We start from the raw sequence: 18,243 nt of genomic DNA, 5'->3' as shown, positions 1-18,243 counted from the left end.
CAAAATTACTAGACGTTAGATAATGTCTAATAAAAAAGAAAATTAAAAAAAAAATAAAGGAAAAGTAGATTAACTAGAATGTCTTTGTAACTGTGTCCCACTGTCACATCACTGTACATGGCTTTACTTAGAGATGTCTCATAGGTAACAGCGATGTTAAGGGAATACAAATTATCAGAGGCAACAGAAAGATTCATCAAGACTCTAGCTCTGCTCTGATTGCAAATTGTGATAATTGGGGACAAGGGAGTGCTAAGAAAACTTAGAATTAAAAAAATAATTCAGTGACATTCTCTGAGGTTTGCTTTTCTTCCTGTATGTTCAGTTTCTAAGTGATCTTTTACTGTTTTAAATGTTCTTTCCAGGGCAAAGGACTACCAGGACCTCCAGTAAGTAATGAGACTTTTTTTTTTTTAAAAAAGAGCTTTAAATTATTATGCTTTATTGGATACCCTGAGTGTTACAAACCCACCCCAGGGCTTGAATCCCTCTCCTGTGCCGGGCAGAGGGATGTGGAGTCCTGCAGATCATCAGCCTTGTGGGTTTTTTTAGGCTTACCCTATCCCCAGGGCAGCTGGCACTGATGTAAATTCAAGGCACAGCAGCCTTGTACTCTCTGGATGTTACCGAATCCGGGGCAGCTTTCTCTTGGTGGGTTCCTGGAGCATCTCAGAGCTGCCCTGTGTCAGAGGGGATGCAAATGTTGGCAACGGGCGATGATATGAGTGTGCCCCGAGGGAGCGTGGAGCAAAAAGAAAGATGTGCCTGGGTAAACTGATTGTCTGGGTACAAGATTGTGCTTTTCAGGGGGGTTAGACAAGTGAGTACAGCCAGACTGTTTGCCTGGGCTTTGTCAGCTATGTGAGGTCACCATGGGTGTTAAGGGCTCTTCTCTTTTCAACAGGGGCCTCCAGGACCCAGTGGGCTCCCAGGTGGAAATGGATTTCGGGGTCCTCCTGTGAGTTTCTCCTACCATTTGATCTTCACTTACTGATCATGCCACAACCACAGAAGAGTGAGGCTCCTTACTGGCCTCCTACCCCATTCTGGAAGTGTGAGGCACAAGACACTACAAGCTCTACAAATGCCCACGGGCAATGCTGTTCCTTGTATCAGCTTGTGTAGGGTCACCCCAGTCAACCAGTGCCATGCCAAAGGTGTGTGGCCTTCTCTCCCTTTACCAACTATGAGTAAGGACAAGGGTTAGGGTGTCACGAGAACAGAGGTCAGGTACCAAATGGTGTGTACTTTCAGCATCTTCAAAAGAAGCTGCTGAACAGAAACGGGTCTGATCTGAGGGAGCCCATTCTGCAGGAACATGCCGTCAGTTTTGGGTGCCACAGCTCCACTTGGAGAGGCACAGAGCCAGTGGAAGCAGGGATGTAGATGCAGGGTTACATTCTTCTCTCCTAATCCTTATTCTTCCATATGCATCTTCTGTTCTCTTGGCAGTCATAGAAGCTTCTGCAGAAAGCAAGGTGCAGTTTTGTCCCATTAAGAAATATCTTGCCCCACGTTCACAAATGTGCAATGGTGTTTGGTAGTCACCCTTCCTCTCCCTTTGCATTTTCACAGAAATGGTTAAGAAGGGGAATTCTTACTATTTTTTACTCTTTTTAGGGACCTTTTGGTCTGCCAGGATTCCCAGGGCCTCCTGGACCACCCGGACCTCCTGTAAGTTGAGACTTGCAAATAAATAAATGCAAGAAAATTCCCACAGGGAGTCCAGAATTTTCTTCTCGCTGCCAGAACGTGCACTTTTTATTTGCTGTGATTGCCTTGAGCGCTCCCTTTCCGGGCTAAGTTTCACCAGGCTGTAAACACTGTGCCCCAAGGAGAGCAGTGACTTTTCCCTGGCTGCACTTTGGTGTGTTGACTGTCTCCTGTTTCTTGCCTGTGCTGTGTGGGTGGAGGAACCCAGTGACATCCAGGATTTATGGCACTGACGGATCGCAGGGTGGGCTTTGTGTTCTCTTCAAGGTTTTTATGGTTGCTTGGATCGTGACGTGGTCTTGTAGGGCCAGCAAGAGGGGCTTGGAGCCAGCAAGTCTCTGTTTTGGGTTTGCTGTGCTATCTCTGGAGGGTTGGAGGGGATGGGAGCTCCTTCCCAAGGAACTTCCCTGGCCCAAAGGGGATGGGAGCTCCTTCCCAAGGAACTTCCCTGGCCCAAAGGGGATGGCCAGGCACAGCTGCTCTTCTCAAATCGTACTTTCATCACCTAAGGCTCAAGGCTCCTCCCCAAGCTTATCAGTGCACGTCCAGAAGACAATCACACCCCCTGATATGGCTGCTTGTAGGACTGGTGCTGCTCACGATGCTCTGGGTTCAGGGGCTGCATTTTACACTGTGGGGCTGGCTATCTGCCTCGTGCTGATCCAACTGAGCTGAGCCTGCAAACGTGCATTTTCTAGAAATTGCATTTCCTCTCGGTGTTTGTCGTGTGATGTATTTACAAGCCCACCTTTCATGAATTGCAGGGTCTTCCAGGCGCCCTTCCCGATGGCGGTGGGGACCTACAGGTAGGTTTTTCCTTTATTTTTTGGTTTAATCCCTGAGGTGACTTGCAGTGGGTTTAAACTGCTGTAGTGCAGAACGCTGCGTGCGTATTTACAAGGCCGAAATGTTCTTTCAAGAAGGCAGATAACGCTAGCGCTGATTTTTTTTTTTTTCCCCCTTGATCTCTGCTTTCCAGTTTGCTTTTCAAACTGCAGGTTTTGCGTACATTCCTCATTTACAAAACAACTTCAGCATTTAGTAAACGACAACAGCTTTCCATGCATCTGTTTCCAGTCCTGCTTTGCAAGAGACAAGGTTGTGCGTGTAGCGCTGTTTATTTCCATGGATGGTGGCACTGGGTTCCTATGGGCATATGCTTTGTTTAGACTTCCTTCCTTATGAGAAACTCTTCCTTTCTTTCAAGGGAATGAAAGGAGTGTTAAGTCCATGAACAGTGGAGGTGACATTTCCAGATTTCACAGCTGTTGTTGTGACAGCATCTTTAGTTTTGTAATTGGCGTGCCCCAAAAAAAGCTCAGAGTCAGTTTAGAATGCCTTATGGCAAGTCACGTGCAAGTTAATAGAAAAATGATGCTATTTCTGTAAGTTTAATTTAAGTTACCCTGTGGAATAGACTAGAAAATTAAATTTCTGCTACAGAGGTGTTGCCTGAGGTTTTCTTAAAAGAAAAAAACAAACGAAAGAAAAGCTGAAGAAGAAAATCTCATTCCCTATTTATAGTTCTGAGTATGGTCTTTTAAGTCCCCATTAAATTTCGATGCACGTTCTGATTTGTTCCCAGTCAAACTAGAGCTCCCACCAGGGGCTCACCCACCCCTGGACATCTGTAGATAACAGCTTATTGGTATTTGGTTTAATTTTTTGTAGGTCCCCTTCTGATAACCTGTAATGCTTGCCCTTGTTTTGGTTAGGTGGGTAGTCTAATGGAAATCAATAGGGGTCAACGAATGCATCGATTTAATATTCCTAATGATTTACAAGATACCCATCCAGCTTCGCTGGGGAGCTGTGGTTCTCCAGCATTTTGGATGATGGACCACTGTCAGCCTTCAGAATTTCTCACAGTTCATGCCTGAAGTGAAGCAGACCATTCATAAACCATTATTCTGTGGGTTACTGGGGTCCCGAGAACCTGTTTAGGACCCTCTGCCCTAGGGAAATGCCAGTGAATACATGATGCTGTGAATGAATTGGATTCAGTGGATTAGAGCCAAAACCTACATGACCTTTTCACCTCTCCCTACTCATGAAACCAACTTCCCTGGATGCACTCTGTGTACTCCATAAACCAAAGAGTCTTTCTGTTCCTTGCAGTGCCCAGCCCTGTGCCCACCAGGTCCTCCAGGTCCCCCCGGAATGCCAGGATTCAAGGTAAGAAAAATACCACCTGCAGATCCAAGGGTCTGCCTCCCAAAATAAACACCCCTGTGAGCCCCTGGGGTTAAGCTGGTTTATATACAGTACACATCTGCAGGCTCCACACCTCTCCAAAACAGCCATGAGTTTATGCTGTCAGAACAGAAAACCCTTAAAGAAGCCAAATAGGAGACAAGAGGAGGATGAAGGACCCGATCCTGCCCTCTTTGCATGCTGTTCCCCCCACCCCAGCCCCGCAGCAATAGCTGCTCGCCACCGAACTCAGTCCTGCAAAGTGTGAGCACTCTCCCTTTGCCTTCGGCAAGAGGCTCCTTCACCTACCCGCCTTGCATTGTAGCTTCATCCCTTGCAGGACTGCAACCTCCGTTAGATGGAAGCGTTAATTACGGCCATTTATTCCTACAAGTGAAATTTAACCCTTTGCATAGGGCAAGCACAAAAGTTAAAACACCAAGCAAGCCTTGAGAGGTGCAACCGATGAACCAGAGAGCAGCGGTCCAGGGCTGCCTCGAGAACCATGTGCTGCCTTTTCAGAGTGAGAGAGCTGTAAAAATCTCACCCCGTCCTTAAATTGTGCTCACAGACCCTGTAAACACGGAGGTACACGTTTTACTGTGGCAAGACATAACTTACATGATTCAATACAAATTAATTGTCATTTTATACCCAGTGTAGCACCGGGCAGCTTGCTGTTTATGTTGTTTGATTCTGGTACATAAATTCTAGGTTGCAACCCTCAAGAAATCTCACGCAGCAGTTAAACATCTTCTCTGTCCCCTTTATGATTCACATGAATTCTGTGCGGTACGTTACTTCAGCTCAGTGCTAGAGTGTAATAAGTTACTTGAGGTTTTTTAAGCAGGGTTTAGCAGGAGTTGGCAACGGGTGGAACATCTCCTGGGAAATGGTCTCAATTCCTCATGAACTGACCTTTTTCAGGTCTGTTTGGTCTCTGAGCTGAGTCATAAATATCCTTAGAAATACATAACGTTTAGGGTATAACTATTACAAATTCATAGCTTATGAAATGGAAAAACCTGTGAAGGTCTCCAATTGTGATGCAAATGATGCACAGGACCTTTTGCGTGGTGAGGAATAACATCTGTCATGGCTGAAATGAGTCTGGGTCTCTCCCACAATGATAGGAAGGGAGCCAAGAAGCAAATTGAATCTGTGTTTATATAAAAGATTTCAGTGGGACGCGGATTTCTTTGCAAGCTGCCTGATGCAGACATTACAGACAAAGAGAAAGGGAGGTTAAAGATAACAGAATGGGGTTTTCAGAAGCATCTCAGCCCCATTTTCAAAAGTGATGGGAACTGAGTTCTGGTCCCTGTCCTGTAACTGAGAACTGCAACCGGAGATCTGTAGCCTAGTCTCACCTCAAATCACTCCTGAAAACCAAATCTGGGCATTTCCTGAAAGTAGATCAGTTCTGACACAATGATGCCCAACGGGGGAATGGTGCATGGCTAAGTAACCCCAGGAGTGACCCTCCTTCACACCGTTACAGCACACACACAGATAATTTTTTTTTTTCCCAGTAAGTCGTTTGTGTTCTGTGGGTTTAGGTCTTCCAGCTATCTCCCAAAATTTAAGTTTTGAAACAAGATTGTACTGGAATGTTGGTAATCGGAGCTCTTATTTCTAGGGACACACTGGTCACAAAGGAGAACCTGGCGAAATAGGAAAAGAAGGAGAGAAGGTAAACTTCAATTAAAAGGGGGCGGGGGAGGATTTTTCTCTTTAAAGCACCATCATAAATGATCTCTTCACAAAAACAAGGAGGAATGAGGTAACTGGTTGAACAACAAGGGGAAGTTACTATGATTGAAGCGCGTTGGCTCCCGTTGCTGTGTGTATGACCATGTCAAGAAAATTCATCTTCCCAGTAATCACGGCGTGAAGATCAGTTTGATGTGTGAACACCAATTGTTTCCCATGCAGGGATGTCGCTCAGGGAGGAGCCCTGCGTTAATCACCTGAGTGAACTCCTGACTGAGCAAGTGGTTTTGCACATAGAAGAATTTTCCTATAATGTAGAAGCAAATTCTGAAGCAGAAATCTGGGTGGGAAGAGACCTTAAGGAGAAATAAGATAGAAAGGTGCCTGTCTTTGTGTTGGCAGGCCCATGCTGTCTCTCCTCTTGTCTAATTAATTTTTTTCTCTCCCAGGGCAACCCTGGCCCTCCTGGTCCTCCAGGCGTTCCCGGCAGCGTTGGCCTGCAGGTAACACCTCCCCTCAGACTGCTTCCCATGACCTTTTTACTGTGAAACTCGTCGATGCCGTCAATCACCTTGTGATACACAAACAGCTCTCGCCTCTGCGGAAGAACAGATGTGAAAGTTGATCCTGGTGAAAAGACAAATCGTGTTGGTTTCACTGAGCTTTTCACTGAGCTTTAATTCAGGTCCTGCTTTTGGTACCTCGCCTTGGATGAGACAGCCAGGTGATGGCTGCTGTGTCACTGGTACCCCAGTAGAGCACTGGGCACCTTCTGGGTGGGTCTGAGCTCTGGGCAGGGGGTCTGGAGGGTGCAGGCACTCTGAACCCACGTCTCCATGGGGTGTCTGCACGGTGTCGCTTGCTCAGTGGTTGTCACCAAGGGGGAAAAATGTCTTGTGCATCAGAAGGCTGAGCTTTTTGCCACTCTTCACTGTTTCTTAATGTTTTCTGTGTTGGTGAGTTGCTACTTCATACTGTTCTGCCATTTTATGTGTAACAGTGATTGGGTTTTTAACTGATTTGTTTTCTTAATTAGGGCCCAAGAGGACTAAGAGGCCTCCCTGGTCCAATGGGTCCAGCTGGCGACAGAGTAAGAAAAACCTTCTGATTTTACCCCCACCCCTGCTTCCCTCACCAATTTGTCTCACGTGAGGTGTCGTTTGTCCTTACTGAAGACCACTGGGGAACTTGTAAAGATCTAAAGTGCAGGGTCTTTCCTGCACCCCCCCCCATCAGAAAAACCTTCCAAAGGCAGGAGGAATCGACGCACCTGAGGGACGGACAAGGTCAAGGCCGGTCTGATTTAAGCATTCAGACCAGAAGGACAAAGTGCTGTCCCTGAAAGACTGACAGTGCGAAAGAGTCTTGCAAAAAACCTGAGAAACGTTTCATGAACATTTCACTTTCTATCTCTTGACGAGAAAAAAAAAACAAACAAAGAATCACTGACGGACAAAGATTTTCAGGACACGAAAAAAATATGTCTTCGGTGAGAACAGGGTCGGTCTCTGGCTCATCGTGGCTTTGGATTTTTGCCAAGGTCCCTCGACTGTCAGCCTAGAGGCTGAATGGTTTTGAATTTGATAGCCGTGCATTTATTTAGAAACAAGTGTGTTATCAAGATAGCAAGGCCATGAACGCTGTCAGTGTATCACCAGGGGGAGTGGTGGGGAGATCCAGAGTAAAAACCTCCTTGTTCAGAAGGGGACCTTTTGCGAGACTATTGCAAACTAACAAGAAATACGGGGTGTCTTTCCAGGGCTTTTGTGTTTTCTTAGATTGCGGTGTAAGGTGAGGATATTGCTACTTCACCTTCTGCTAACCCGTGCTACAATGACGTATTACTCTTTGCAGGGTGACATTGGCTTCAGAGGGCCACCTGGAATCCCAGGACCTCCAGGGAAAGCTGTATGTATCTGCTTCTCAGCATCTCCGTGGCCCTGCCTGCCACAGACAAAGCCTAAAGTTTATTCCTCCTGCACTAAACTCTACTGCCAGTGAGGAGGAGGAGCGTGCTGACTGTCTCCATCAAATTATTCCCTTTGCCTTCTTCCCTCCACCTAGAGCGATGTTGTTTCACCTGACCCAGCTCTTACGCTGTCCCTCCCTGGGTTGTGCCCCGTGCCAGAGTAAGGTCACCCCACATTTCCATTGCTCTTCCCTGAACATCAGCAGCTGCAGACAAGCGCTTGAGGGGCATCTGTGGTGTTCTTGGGAAGGAGAGTTTGGAGGAAGGATCAGTAAGCGCTATCCTGGGCTTACGCCCTTTGAGCCTGGTCTATTCCCAAGTGCCCGCAGCTTGCAAGGACTTTAGCTACAAGCAGAAGTAGTTGTGTCTTAAAGATGCAGAGCTCTGGGGTGAAGTGTGGAACACTGAACACGCACGCTTACCTGTGGGCAGAGTCCTGTACCCTCCTTACTGTGCCCAAAATGAGACCTGAGCTGCATCTGCAGCCCCGTGGCTTCTCTGAGAGCATTTCCCACCCTTCTTGTGGGTAATATGACATCTGCTCGGTAGCAGGCACCTACACCAGCCAACCACTGCTGTCTGCATTGTCCCCAAGGCAGCACCACCCTCTGGGGACCCTTCCCCAGTCTTTGTAATTATAGAAGAAATTCATCTGGACTAAAATAAAATGAGGTGCTCTCTGCCCACCAAACATTTAATTATGTCAAGCAGGATCTAGACAGTAAATATTAAAGTTTTTCTCCCACTCTGTTTCTGGTTTAAAAAAAAAAAAAAAAAAAAAAAAAAAAAAAAAAGGAAGGTGGTCTCTGTCCCGGGGGATTGTTGGCAAAGGCCCTGCTGCAATTCATCTGTGTGTCAGGAATTACAGAGTGTAACTGAGAAAGTGTGGCCGAGCTCCCGGGGGAACGTGTGTGCTGCTGGCTCTGCTAACGCCAGCAAACAGCACAAAAACACCTTCATCGTTCACGCCCGCGAGACATTAGTCTTTGTCGCTGTGTGATGAAGATGCTTAATGGCTTTTCCTCCTCTGTCGTAGGGAGACCAAGGAAACAAAGGACCTCAAGGATTCCGGGGGCCCAAAGGCGATACTGTAAGTGCAGTAAAACACCCAACTGCTCAAAATTTTGGACTCAAAGGAGCCTTTTTCACAGGTTTATTGTGGCTTGTCCCCACTTGGTTTGTCTGAAAGGGAGATGAACGGGATGAAAATATTCCTCTCAAAAATTAGATGTCTTGTTAAAGATGCCTAAGTAATAAGGTGCCTAAGTGCTGCTTACAGCCTAGAGCACAGGGATCAGATCTTACACCTGCATCTCTCAAAACAGTCAAAAAATTTCCCAGACGCTCCAGCCAGCATTGGGCCAGTTTTCTGGTGTGTCCTTAAAGAACTGCCACACCTATGTGAACAGGGTAGGAGCCAGCACAAACTGAATGAACTGTCCCTTGTCCCTACAGAGTTTATCTTTGTTGACTGATTGTTCTTGAGGGTTGTGTCCTGGATAACGCCGGATTTATTGTTGATTTCTAGGGTAGACCTGGACCAAAAGGAAACCCAGGGGCTCGTGGACTCATAGGAGAACCTGTAAGTCAAACAGGATGCAAGTCTCACTGTTGTCTTGCTTGCAGATGGTGAGATAAAACACGATAGGGAAAAAAAACTTGCACCTTACAGTCTTCGCTATCAAACTTCTGCTCTGCGGGTCTCTGTAACCTTCAGTGTAATCCCAGTTGTACTGTTATTAATGAAAAATCTCCCAGTACAACTGGAGCTGGACCTATTGCCAAAAGGTTCTTTGATGTGAATGTATTTTGCAAACCACGGAGTTTCCTTATATAACCTTAACGTGTGCTGGATGTGGTTGCAGGGCATGCCTGGCAAGGATGGACGGGATGGAGCTCCTGGACTCGATGGTGAGAAGGTTTGTAAAGTCTTACTTAAACACTGCAGGAAAGATTTCTGTTACTGTTCCGTGCGCGTTGCGAAGCGATTGATGCTTGTCAAGAAAGGGCATGGCTGGAAAGCTTTTGCTTCTAAAAAAAGTTTTCTGATAGTGTAGCTAATGAAGAAGAGTGAAGTTGCTTCTATTAATTAATCCCAAGGAACATTCCTTAAAGAAAGAAGATGCACGTGTGGTCTAAACTCCACTGTGTCCCTGTACTTAGTGGTTCCTACTGGCTGACTCTAGGCCTTCAGAGAAGCTTTTTCAGAGCTGTTGACAGAGACATCTGTTTATTTCAGTTGCCTGTAGACACAGTGCTGTCAGGTGCTCCTTGCTCGGTTTTGGAACGGTGATCCTGCAGGACCACGGGCTGTGTGCTGCTGGGGAAGGCTGGGAGCCGCACAGGGACCAGGGAAACACCTGGGAGCTCTGGGCACCCGGTGTCCCCTGGGTCCCCACCTCCTGTAGACACACACAGGTTCTTGGTCCTGCACATACAGGGAGGGAGAAGATTACAAACGCCTGTTTGGGAACGTGTCCCCTACCTGTGTCAGACCATTTTCCAGTACCGGAGCGTCCCTCCTAACCTCTCGATATCCACAGGGTGATGCAGCTCGTGTGGGTGCTCCTGGAGAGAAGGGACCAAATGGACTGCCTGTGAGTATGGCAGCAGGGCCTGGGGGTGGTCCAGCAGCTTGGCCTGCCTCCAGAGATCCTTCCTGGGGAGGGGGCAGTTCATTCCATGTGCGGGGCCCCATTTAAGCCAAGAGGAAACGTACTTTTCCCACCACGCAAACAGGGGAGCAGTGTACAAGGCAGAATGGAAAACATCAGGAGTAGCACCAAATACTAATAGAGTAATACCCTGGCTTTTAGCCACTCTGTTAAAAATGTAAATTTGAGAGGGATTTTCTCTTTCACATCCCGGTGACGTGCATCCCTTACGCAGGGATGTAAAATTCGGGATACAAATGACCACAATTCAACAATAGTCCGAGCTCTGTCCCTGGCTTACTAGTGTTCATTGGCAAAATGTCTCCAGTCCCCCAACTGTGCAAATACAGGTGGAGTATTCCTTTCTTCCTTGTCTTACAGAATAGTTTGAACACACCTGGAGAGAGGTTTCTGCTGTGCAGAGTGTTGCTGCTGCTGCTCTAGGTGTATATTCCTCCTCCTTGCTCTTAGTTGTCAAGGATTAGTGTACGTAGAGCTGCTAGTGCGGTGAGCAAGAGGGAAATTAAAGCCATAATTTTCGTGGTGAAAGTGTGCAGAAATGCAAAGTCTCCTTTGCTTCAAGCAAACACTGCTCCTTGTATATCAAATCAGACCAGAATAACAAATTCAGTAACTCCACTTCTCCTGATATTGCTTTAATGTGTTGTGGGTTGTTTGTTTGTTTTGGTTTTTTTTTCAGGGGCTGCCTGGAAGAGCAGGTATTAAAGGCTCAAAGGGTGAACCAGTAAGTGAATCTCTCTAATGATGGGTTCTGGTGTGGAGGATACTAGGCTTGTCCTGGCAAAGCTTTTCAGCTTTTGGGGATTGGTGCCTGCGCGTAGACCCTGGGAGGACTTACTCCAAAGTGATGGTGTCGGCGTTCCTGCCGGGGCTGGTTCCCCTGGCAGCGAGGAGCAGCGGGAGGCGTAACGCTGAGATGGCCCTGCTCTTGCTGAGACAGCCCTCGCACCTGGTTCAGTGAAGACAGAGCAGATACACAGAAGAGTTGTCAGTGGCTTAGGAAACCTCAGAAGGAAGCAGCCCCCCTTTTGTCAGAGTCCCAAGAGCAGGCTTTACTTTTGGGAATTAAAAGTCTGAGCATGTGCAAGCAGGAGCAGCGTTACCTCATCTTGCCTTTTGGAGACTTTCCCCCCATCTCAAGAGAAAAGCTTCCATGGAGCTTTAGATGGGCACTTAACCTGTGTGGTAAAAGAAAATTTCAGTCAGGCCAAAGCATTCCAGCACAAAGCTGTTCTGGAAAGCATCTTTTTTTTTTTTTTTCCTGCCCTTTCCTGTCTGAATTTCCCCCTTTGCACCTGCACGTGAGAGCATGCTGCAGGAAGGTGCTTCTCCTTGCATAAAGGGGATGCAGGAATGACTGAACTGGGGTGTCTGAGCAGGCCTCTCCCAGAGAGCATCCCTGTCTCACGGGTCCACTGCCCTGGGGCGGGCAACCCTCCCTAGTCCCTGCTTCCAGGGCACGACGTACAGCTCACCTGTTCTTTACGTATCTGTTGTTGAGAGTTTTGTTGCCTTGGTTTTAAAACTGTAAAAGTTTAAAGCTGTTTTTATTTCCTGATCCAGGTTTTAACTCCCTTCTCTCTCTGTTTGTTGCTCTAGGCAGGACAGAAATGACTCTGAAGTTATGCCCTGACTGTTTTCTTTCTCCTCTGCAGGGCAGCCCTGGAGAGATGGGGGAGGCAGGTCCCTCTGGAGAGCCAGGCATCCCCGTACGTATCCCCATCATCAACACTTACCATGAGCTCTGCTGAGTGTGGTTTAAACCAAACTGTGAAGCTGGAGCTCCCATATGCTGCTTCCCTGTACAAATAAACTTTTGGGTAACACTGTAGGGGCTGTGCTCAGGGCCACGGTGCTGAGCACTCCCAGGCAGCCCCACGTGGAGCACGATGTGAGCTGGGTGGGTGGGCACCCCCAGGCACAGATACTGCACTGCAGGCAGAGGTCAGAGCCCACCAAGGCACATGGGGTGACCTAGTGGACGGGCCAACGGGGCAGGGAGTTTGGGATTGAAGTTGTCTGGGATCTGGGAATACGTTCTGGCTCTGCAGTGGGCTGGGAAGGGTGGATTTGTGGCTTCTAAACAGCACAGCTGACTTTGGTGTTATTGCCAGGGTGACGTTGGTATTCCTGGTGAGAGAGGGCTGCCGGGCCCCAGAGGAGCAACTGTAAGTACGATGCTGCTTGTAAATCAGATTCCAAAGCAGAGTTTGGTATATGGGGATTATTCTCTGGCTAAAGTAAAAGGCCGCATTCTCTCTTGGTATTGTCTCTGGGGAGCTTTGGCAGCAGAGGAATTACCCCCCCATAGGTGGGTCAGATCCTGCTCTCCCTGTCAGCCCCGTGCGAACTCAAAGTGATTCCTCCTTTGGCAAAGGAAGCGGCAGTTGGCCAAGAGGTTTGTGGAGCTGCTACTGTCAGACAGAGGAGACCGGACAGTCAGCATATTTCCTCATTAGACAATAATAATAAACTTAAGCTTGTGCTTAATGTGAGTCATCCATGAAGCAAAACTCCTGTTAAACTATCGCAACTATACGTTGCTCCCCCGCCCCCCCGTGAAACGTGAAGTCTTTGCTGTTCCTGGATCTCTTTCCTCGGAGCAGTAGAGGTTCACTGCAAAACCTGCAGCCACACGGGCAACAAAACTGGAAATCCTGCACGTCGCCCTGCTGAACAAAAAGGGCTTGAAAAGTGTTAAAAAAAAGTAGGTGGACCCGTTGGGAATCTCTTGCCGTTCTCACACGTGGTTTGCATGCTTTCCCTAACTGCTTGAAAATGCCCCCAAGTTCACAACCAGGACAGATTTCACGTGGGAATCTGTTCGCACATTCCCTTCTCTCACCCGGTGCTGCAGCAGCGTTATCTTGCAGGGAGCTTGTAGGTATGAGCCCCTAGGAAACAAAACTCCATACGCAGCTCTAGCAGTTTTTTTACTCTGTGAACTGAACTTTTGGAAACTTCTGGGTTAGAAACCTCTGAGGTCCTCAGTGGAGCATCTTTTTTCCTGCTTTCATTGCGTTCCCTTCGTTGTCTCAGAGCCCGAGAAATCAATTGGAGTTGCAATGCAAACCTGAAAATAACTGCACGGCTACCTGTTGTGTCCCTGCCGAATAGCAGAGATGATAATAAACGGTATCAGGATGATAAAAACCTGATTTTGTTCACACTACTAAAAATTCTAGGATACCTTTTATTTTGTCACTCCCCAACTCGTGTTGCCATTGTGGCTGGACTTGACCTTCCAGTGGTTTTGTTGGGCTTTTTTTTCTTTTTTTTTTTTCCCCTCTTAATCTCATTTTGAAATCTAGAAGCCTACAGCAAGACTAACATGATTTCTGGTATGTGCCACTTGGAAGAAATTGAACTGTATGATGATTTATTGTTTGTGAGCAGCTGCTCTTTAAACTTCCAAGGAGAGGGAAATCAGCCTTAGAAATAAACTGAATTAATAATGTTTGCTTTTATGTCTGCAATTTTTCATCAAAATAGCTGGCCCCAGAAAAGGTATCATATTATTATAGCCCAAAAATCAAATGCAGCCAAGCTAATTGCATTGGTGCCGACTTCTGACGTGGGTGCAACAGCAGCTGAACCCGTGTTTATTTCTTTGTTTCTAATTTTTGATTTGTGTTATTGAAGTCCTAATTTATATGAAATATAGTCAAGCCTGGGCTATTCTGAGAGTTGCAGGATTTGTCTAGTGTTAAGGCTGTTTGGCTCAAAACAATTTGACTTTATTTAGCATAACCTACCAGGGGTTTCTTCCCATTCAGAGGCCGTCAGGTTCTATCAGGTCCCATCACCTGAAGGCAACAGCACAACAGAGTAATTTTTGGATGCAATTTAAATTCCCTAGATCTCTGGATTTGTAACTCTCAAAGTTCCTTACTGAATTGCAAGCAGAAAACAGAAGTGGAAACATTAACCACAAAAAAAAAAAAACACCAAAAACCAAACCCTGAGCAGTTCTGTAGCCTTTTGAAGACAATGCTGCTTTATTTCAGCAGACTTCTTCTGCCTCCTTCCTCTGGGCAGCCCCTGGTTTGTGCTCCACGGGGCTGGTCTTGAGAGCCAGACAGGGATAAGGGCACCTGGTTTGGATCCTACCTTGAGTCACACATCAAACGCGAGGATTTCCTCTTCGTGACAACCAGAAAAAAAAAAATGACGAGAGAAAGCGGATGTTCAGATACTGGGGAGAATTTGTAGGCCTAACAATTAGAGACAAAATACTTAAGGGAAAAAATGCAGATGCCATTTTAACACCGGCACACCTGCGCTGCAATCCGGTAGACAGCTGGTTTCTTGGGTAGGTTGGACAGCCCGTGCTGGCCGATCCTCTGCCTGGGGCGGCCAGTTTGAGGTTTATTTGTGTCCCTTAACAGAGATGGCTGTGAAAGGAGGCGGAACTCAAGTCCCACCTTGTGACAGCACTTCGCCTAAGGCATCTATTTCAAGAAGACACTTTACAAAATGAGATTTAGATGCCTAAATTACTTAGGGTTTGGTTTGTTTTGTTTTTTTTTTCACCCAAGATCATTATCGCATATGTGATTTTTCTCAGTTAGAAAGCTACAGAGACTCCTAATGGTAACATTCACATTCTGTCTAGCGAGCCAGGCTCTTAACAGCACCTGCACTACCAGCATCAGACACTGCTTTTTTTCTGCATTGCTGGTACCAAGTATGTCCGAGCAGGCGGATGCAATTGCTGTTTTGCATTTCCAAGTGAGGGCAGCACATGTTTTACGGCAGTTTCTTGCAGAACTGGATCAATTAAAAGTATAATATTGGGCTCGCAGATCCCCTTTAATGTGTATTGTCTGTGTTCTATCATGCTCCCACTTTTTGCTGGCATTGATTTTACTACTTGTAAGTGTGGTACATTCTTGAGCATTAACATATACAAAGAAGCATTTCTGTTACTAATAACAACATTAATAATTCTCAGTAAACAGCAAGCACAGCTCTGCAGCGGCTCGTCAGCAATGCCACTGGGCAGGCAAAGCGTGCTGCAGTACAGAGCTGAATGCTCTCACTCTTAGACCTGAGCCAGTTTAATTACACGAGCGACTTACCTGGCCCTGAATTCTCTCCTTACCAAAGCTTATCTCCCTCTTTTCAGGGACCACTTGGTCTTCAAGGCCCGATAGGAGCCCCCGGTGTCCGAGGTTTCCAGGTCGGTATGATGACAAGGGTAATTTAACGTGCATTGTGTTTTGGCAGGCCGCTGTTTTCTGCAAACCTCTGGCACGACAACTGCAGGATGACAAGTGGTAGGAAGTGAAACGTCTGTTTGCCAGAACCAGTTTGACACCTTTATTAACACAGTACAGCAGGAGGAGCAGAAGGGCAGATAAGCTGCCTGCTGGAACGATTCCTATTTGATATTTGTTTGCAAAAGAAGGGTTTGAGTTTGACCTATGTGAAGATGCCTTAATTCCTCCTCAATCTGGACACCCCCAGCACGTACATCTTCAGTGAACCCCTCTTCCCTTCTGCTGCACTGGGGACTCTCATATTTCCTCCTCGCCTCCCCAAGGGAGCGTTCAAAACCACTCTCCATTCCCCAGTGAAACTGGCTGAAACCCAGTGTTCGGCGCTGCCTTCTGGGAGCATCGCTTGGTCCGGAGTCACAGATGTGATTTCATGAACACTGCCTGGAGCACCTTGGCAGGGTGGGGGGACCTCGGTTGTGAGATGGGGCAGAAGTGGGAGTGAGTTGTACCAACCAACACAAGTGGCACCAGCAGCCAGCAAGCAGTCCCTAGGTCCTGGGGGAAAAAAGGAAAGAGGGAGTCTAAGACAAATGACTTTGTGATTATGTTATGGAGACTGATGAACTTTGGGGCACATGGGGTTTCCCGGCATTGTAAGCTGTAGCTTGGTTATGGTTGGTTTTTTTTTTTTGTTTTCCCAACAGGGTCCCAAAGGTGCCAGTGGTGAACCTGGCCTTCCTGGCCCAACTGGAATCCGTGGGGAGTTAGGGGACAGGGTAAGGAGGAGACATCTGGAACTAATTCTTGTGTGGCAGATATGAAATTAGAGTTTAATGGGGCCCCCAAACACGGTGTAGATGCTTCACCCCAGCAAACACAAGGAGGCTTGGTGGAGGGGTGGGTACCTTGGGTGTCCCCGTCCATCCTCTGAGGCTGCTGCATGCCCAGGACAGACCCTACAGCCGGTTCGTGCATCCCGCCTCGTCTGTTCCTGCCCTTGTTTCTGTTTCAGTTCAGGAACTCCCGCTATTTTTAGGCAGGATTGTTTAAAAGAGAATTTGGGACTCTATCCCAGCCAGAACAGGTGATTGTTTTGGTTTTTTTCCCTGCTCTGTAGGCTGATTTCGCCAAAGCCTTGCTCCCCGTCCGCACAGGAGAGCTGGTTCATGCATTTTTGTTACTCAGGTGATTGATTAGGTTTTCTGGATTTCTTTTTTAAAATTACAGTTTGCTCAGTGATTTTTTTCTTTCTCAAACAGCAACGTACCTGGGCCCCACACCTCAGAATAAATGCGACTCTTATTTAAATGAATTAATTCTCATTTAAAAGAAGCCAGCAGGGCAAAGTGAATGACATTTGTTTGAGGCTCGCAGGAGAACAGTAGCTGTGTGTTTGCTGGCTCCCTCGACTCCAGCTTTAAGGTGAAGTTTCTGTGTAAGCAATCGCAGGGGCACCACGGGGCTTTCACAATGGCCCTTCTGTGCCGGCTTGGAGGGACTGTGAGCCTGGAAGTGTGAAACAGGAGAGTTATTGTGGGGCTCCAGGGTTCTGACTGCATTCAGGGCTTCGCTGTGGTGAAAAATGTACGGTCGGGAGGGGAAGAGGCCCCTGCACAGAGCAGCGTGGTGTCCAGAGAGCTGCTCCAAGCAGAGAGAGGGAAAATGTTTTGCTTAAAGGAAAAAAAAAAAAAAATAGGATTTTTTTCTGGGTCTCAAGTTAAGGGTAGTTACTCTAAGATGTAATTGTTGATCGTTTCTTAACACCCCAGCTCATTAACAGCTTTCCCCAGGAAAGCATGCTGTAGCAGGTTTGGGTAATGCTGGAAACTTTTCCACCTCCTCATACGCAACCGAGTAACTCAGAGTAACTTCCACCTGCCCACCCAGTCCCACTGGTGTCTGTGACAGCCCCGCGTGCTCGCAGTCCTCCTCCGTGCGGGCAGCAGCGAGGGCTGTGCCAAGCAAGCAGCCCTGCAGATTTCCACACTTACTACCAGGCACAAGATTTGGGCTGGGAAGACCCTAAAACCCTACAGACCGCGTCTTCGGCGCTTAAACAAACCCTCTGCCGCCGGGGGTGGACAGAGAGTGCAGCAGGTGCTGCCCTGGGTTTGCTTCCCTGCCCACCCAGCCTGCCGGTCCTGGTGTGTGGAAGGAGAACTAAAGTACAGGAGCAATAAATCGCAGCATCCCAGCTGCAGGTTAACCCGCCACATTCTCCTGAAATCAATTGGGGCTTTTTCTTTTCAAAAAAAAAATTAAAAAAAAAATCCTGCATGTCCGAGTTAACAGGTCCTGATGTGCTTTTTCACAGTCCTTGGACTGACTGTGGCTGGGAATATAAAGCAGCATATCAGTGTGTTTGCTGGCATGAAAAACACGAGTGGATTAGTGCATTTGACTGTGAGATATAAAATAGCATTGAGATGATATATAAACCATCTTGTTGGAGTCGGATATTGGGGACAGGACGGATTTGACTGTTATTTCTGACTGAGGTAGCAATAAGCAAATATATTTTCCTAAGGATTTTTATTATGATCCATTTCCTGAGGATTCTGGATGCTGGCAGCCATCTGGGGCAACGTCTCTCTCTGCTCCATCCTGGCATCACCAGATGTTTGCCCAAAAATGTTTTTCGTGTTTAACTGAGAGAGTGACACAAACATGCTGGTGGACGTGGAGCTGGTGGTCCTAAAGTCCTGTCACTTGTTCTGCTGCTAGGAAACTGTAAATTACCGTTCTCAATCCGAATCTT

General features: G+C 47.1%; 1 protein-coding gene across 1 annotated transcript in view; it reads left to right on the top strand.

The window, feature by feature from the left end:
- COL9A3 (collagen type IX alpha 3 chain) overlaps positions 1 to 18,243 on the top strand; it is a 40,491-nt gene that overhangs the window by 12,747 nt on the left and 9,501 nt on the right. The window contains exons 7-24 of the mRNA XM_026862021.1: positions 366 to 389; positions 905 to 958; positions 1,621 to 1,674; positions 2,478 to 2,519; positions 3,832 to 3,888; positions 5,546 to 5,599; positions 6,069 to 6,122; positions 6,656 to 6,709; positions 7,474 to 7,527; positions 8,625 to 8,678; positions 9,117 to 9,170; positions 9,454 to 9,507; positions 10,132 to 10,185; positions 10,943 to 10,987; positions 11,919 to 11,972; positions 12,378 to 12,431; positions 15,392 to 15,445; positions 16,190 to 16,261. Of these exons, the coding sequence (XP_026717822.1) occupies positions 366 to 389; positions 905 to 958; positions 1,621 to 1,674; positions 2,478 to 2,519; positions 3,832 to 3,888; positions 5,546 to 5,599; positions 6,069 to 6,122; positions 6,656 to 6,709; positions 7,474 to 7,527; positions 8,625 to 8,678; positions 9,117 to 9,170; positions 9,454 to 9,507; positions 10,132 to 10,185; positions 10,943 to 10,987; positions 11,919 to 11,972; positions 12,378 to 12,431; positions 15,392 to 15,445; positions 16,190 to 16,261 (942 nt within the window). The remainder of the gene's footprint in view (positions 1 to 365; positions 390 to 904; positions 959 to 1,620; positions 1,675 to 2,477; positions 2,520 to 3,831; positions 3,889 to 5,545; positions 5,600 to 6,068; positions 6,123 to 6,655; positions 6,710 to 7,473; positions 7,528 to 8,624; positions 8,679 to 9,116; positions 9,171 to 9,453; positions 9,508 to 10,131; positions 10,186 to 10,942; positions 10,988 to 11,918; positions 11,973 to 12,377; positions 12,432 to 15,391; positions 15,446 to 16,189; positions 16,262 to 18,243) is intronic.

The sequence above is a fragment of the Athene cunicularia genome, assembly GCF_003259725.1.
Source record: "Athene cunicularia isolate RWA chromosome 20 unlocalized genomic scaffold, athCun1 chr20_part1, whole genome shotgun sequence".
NCBI lineage: Eukaryota > Metazoa > Chordata > Aves > Strigiformes > Strigidae > Athene > Athene cunicularia.
The sequence above is the reverse complement of the archived record's forward strand: the minus strand, read 5'-3'. Positions and strand labels throughout refer to the sequence as shown.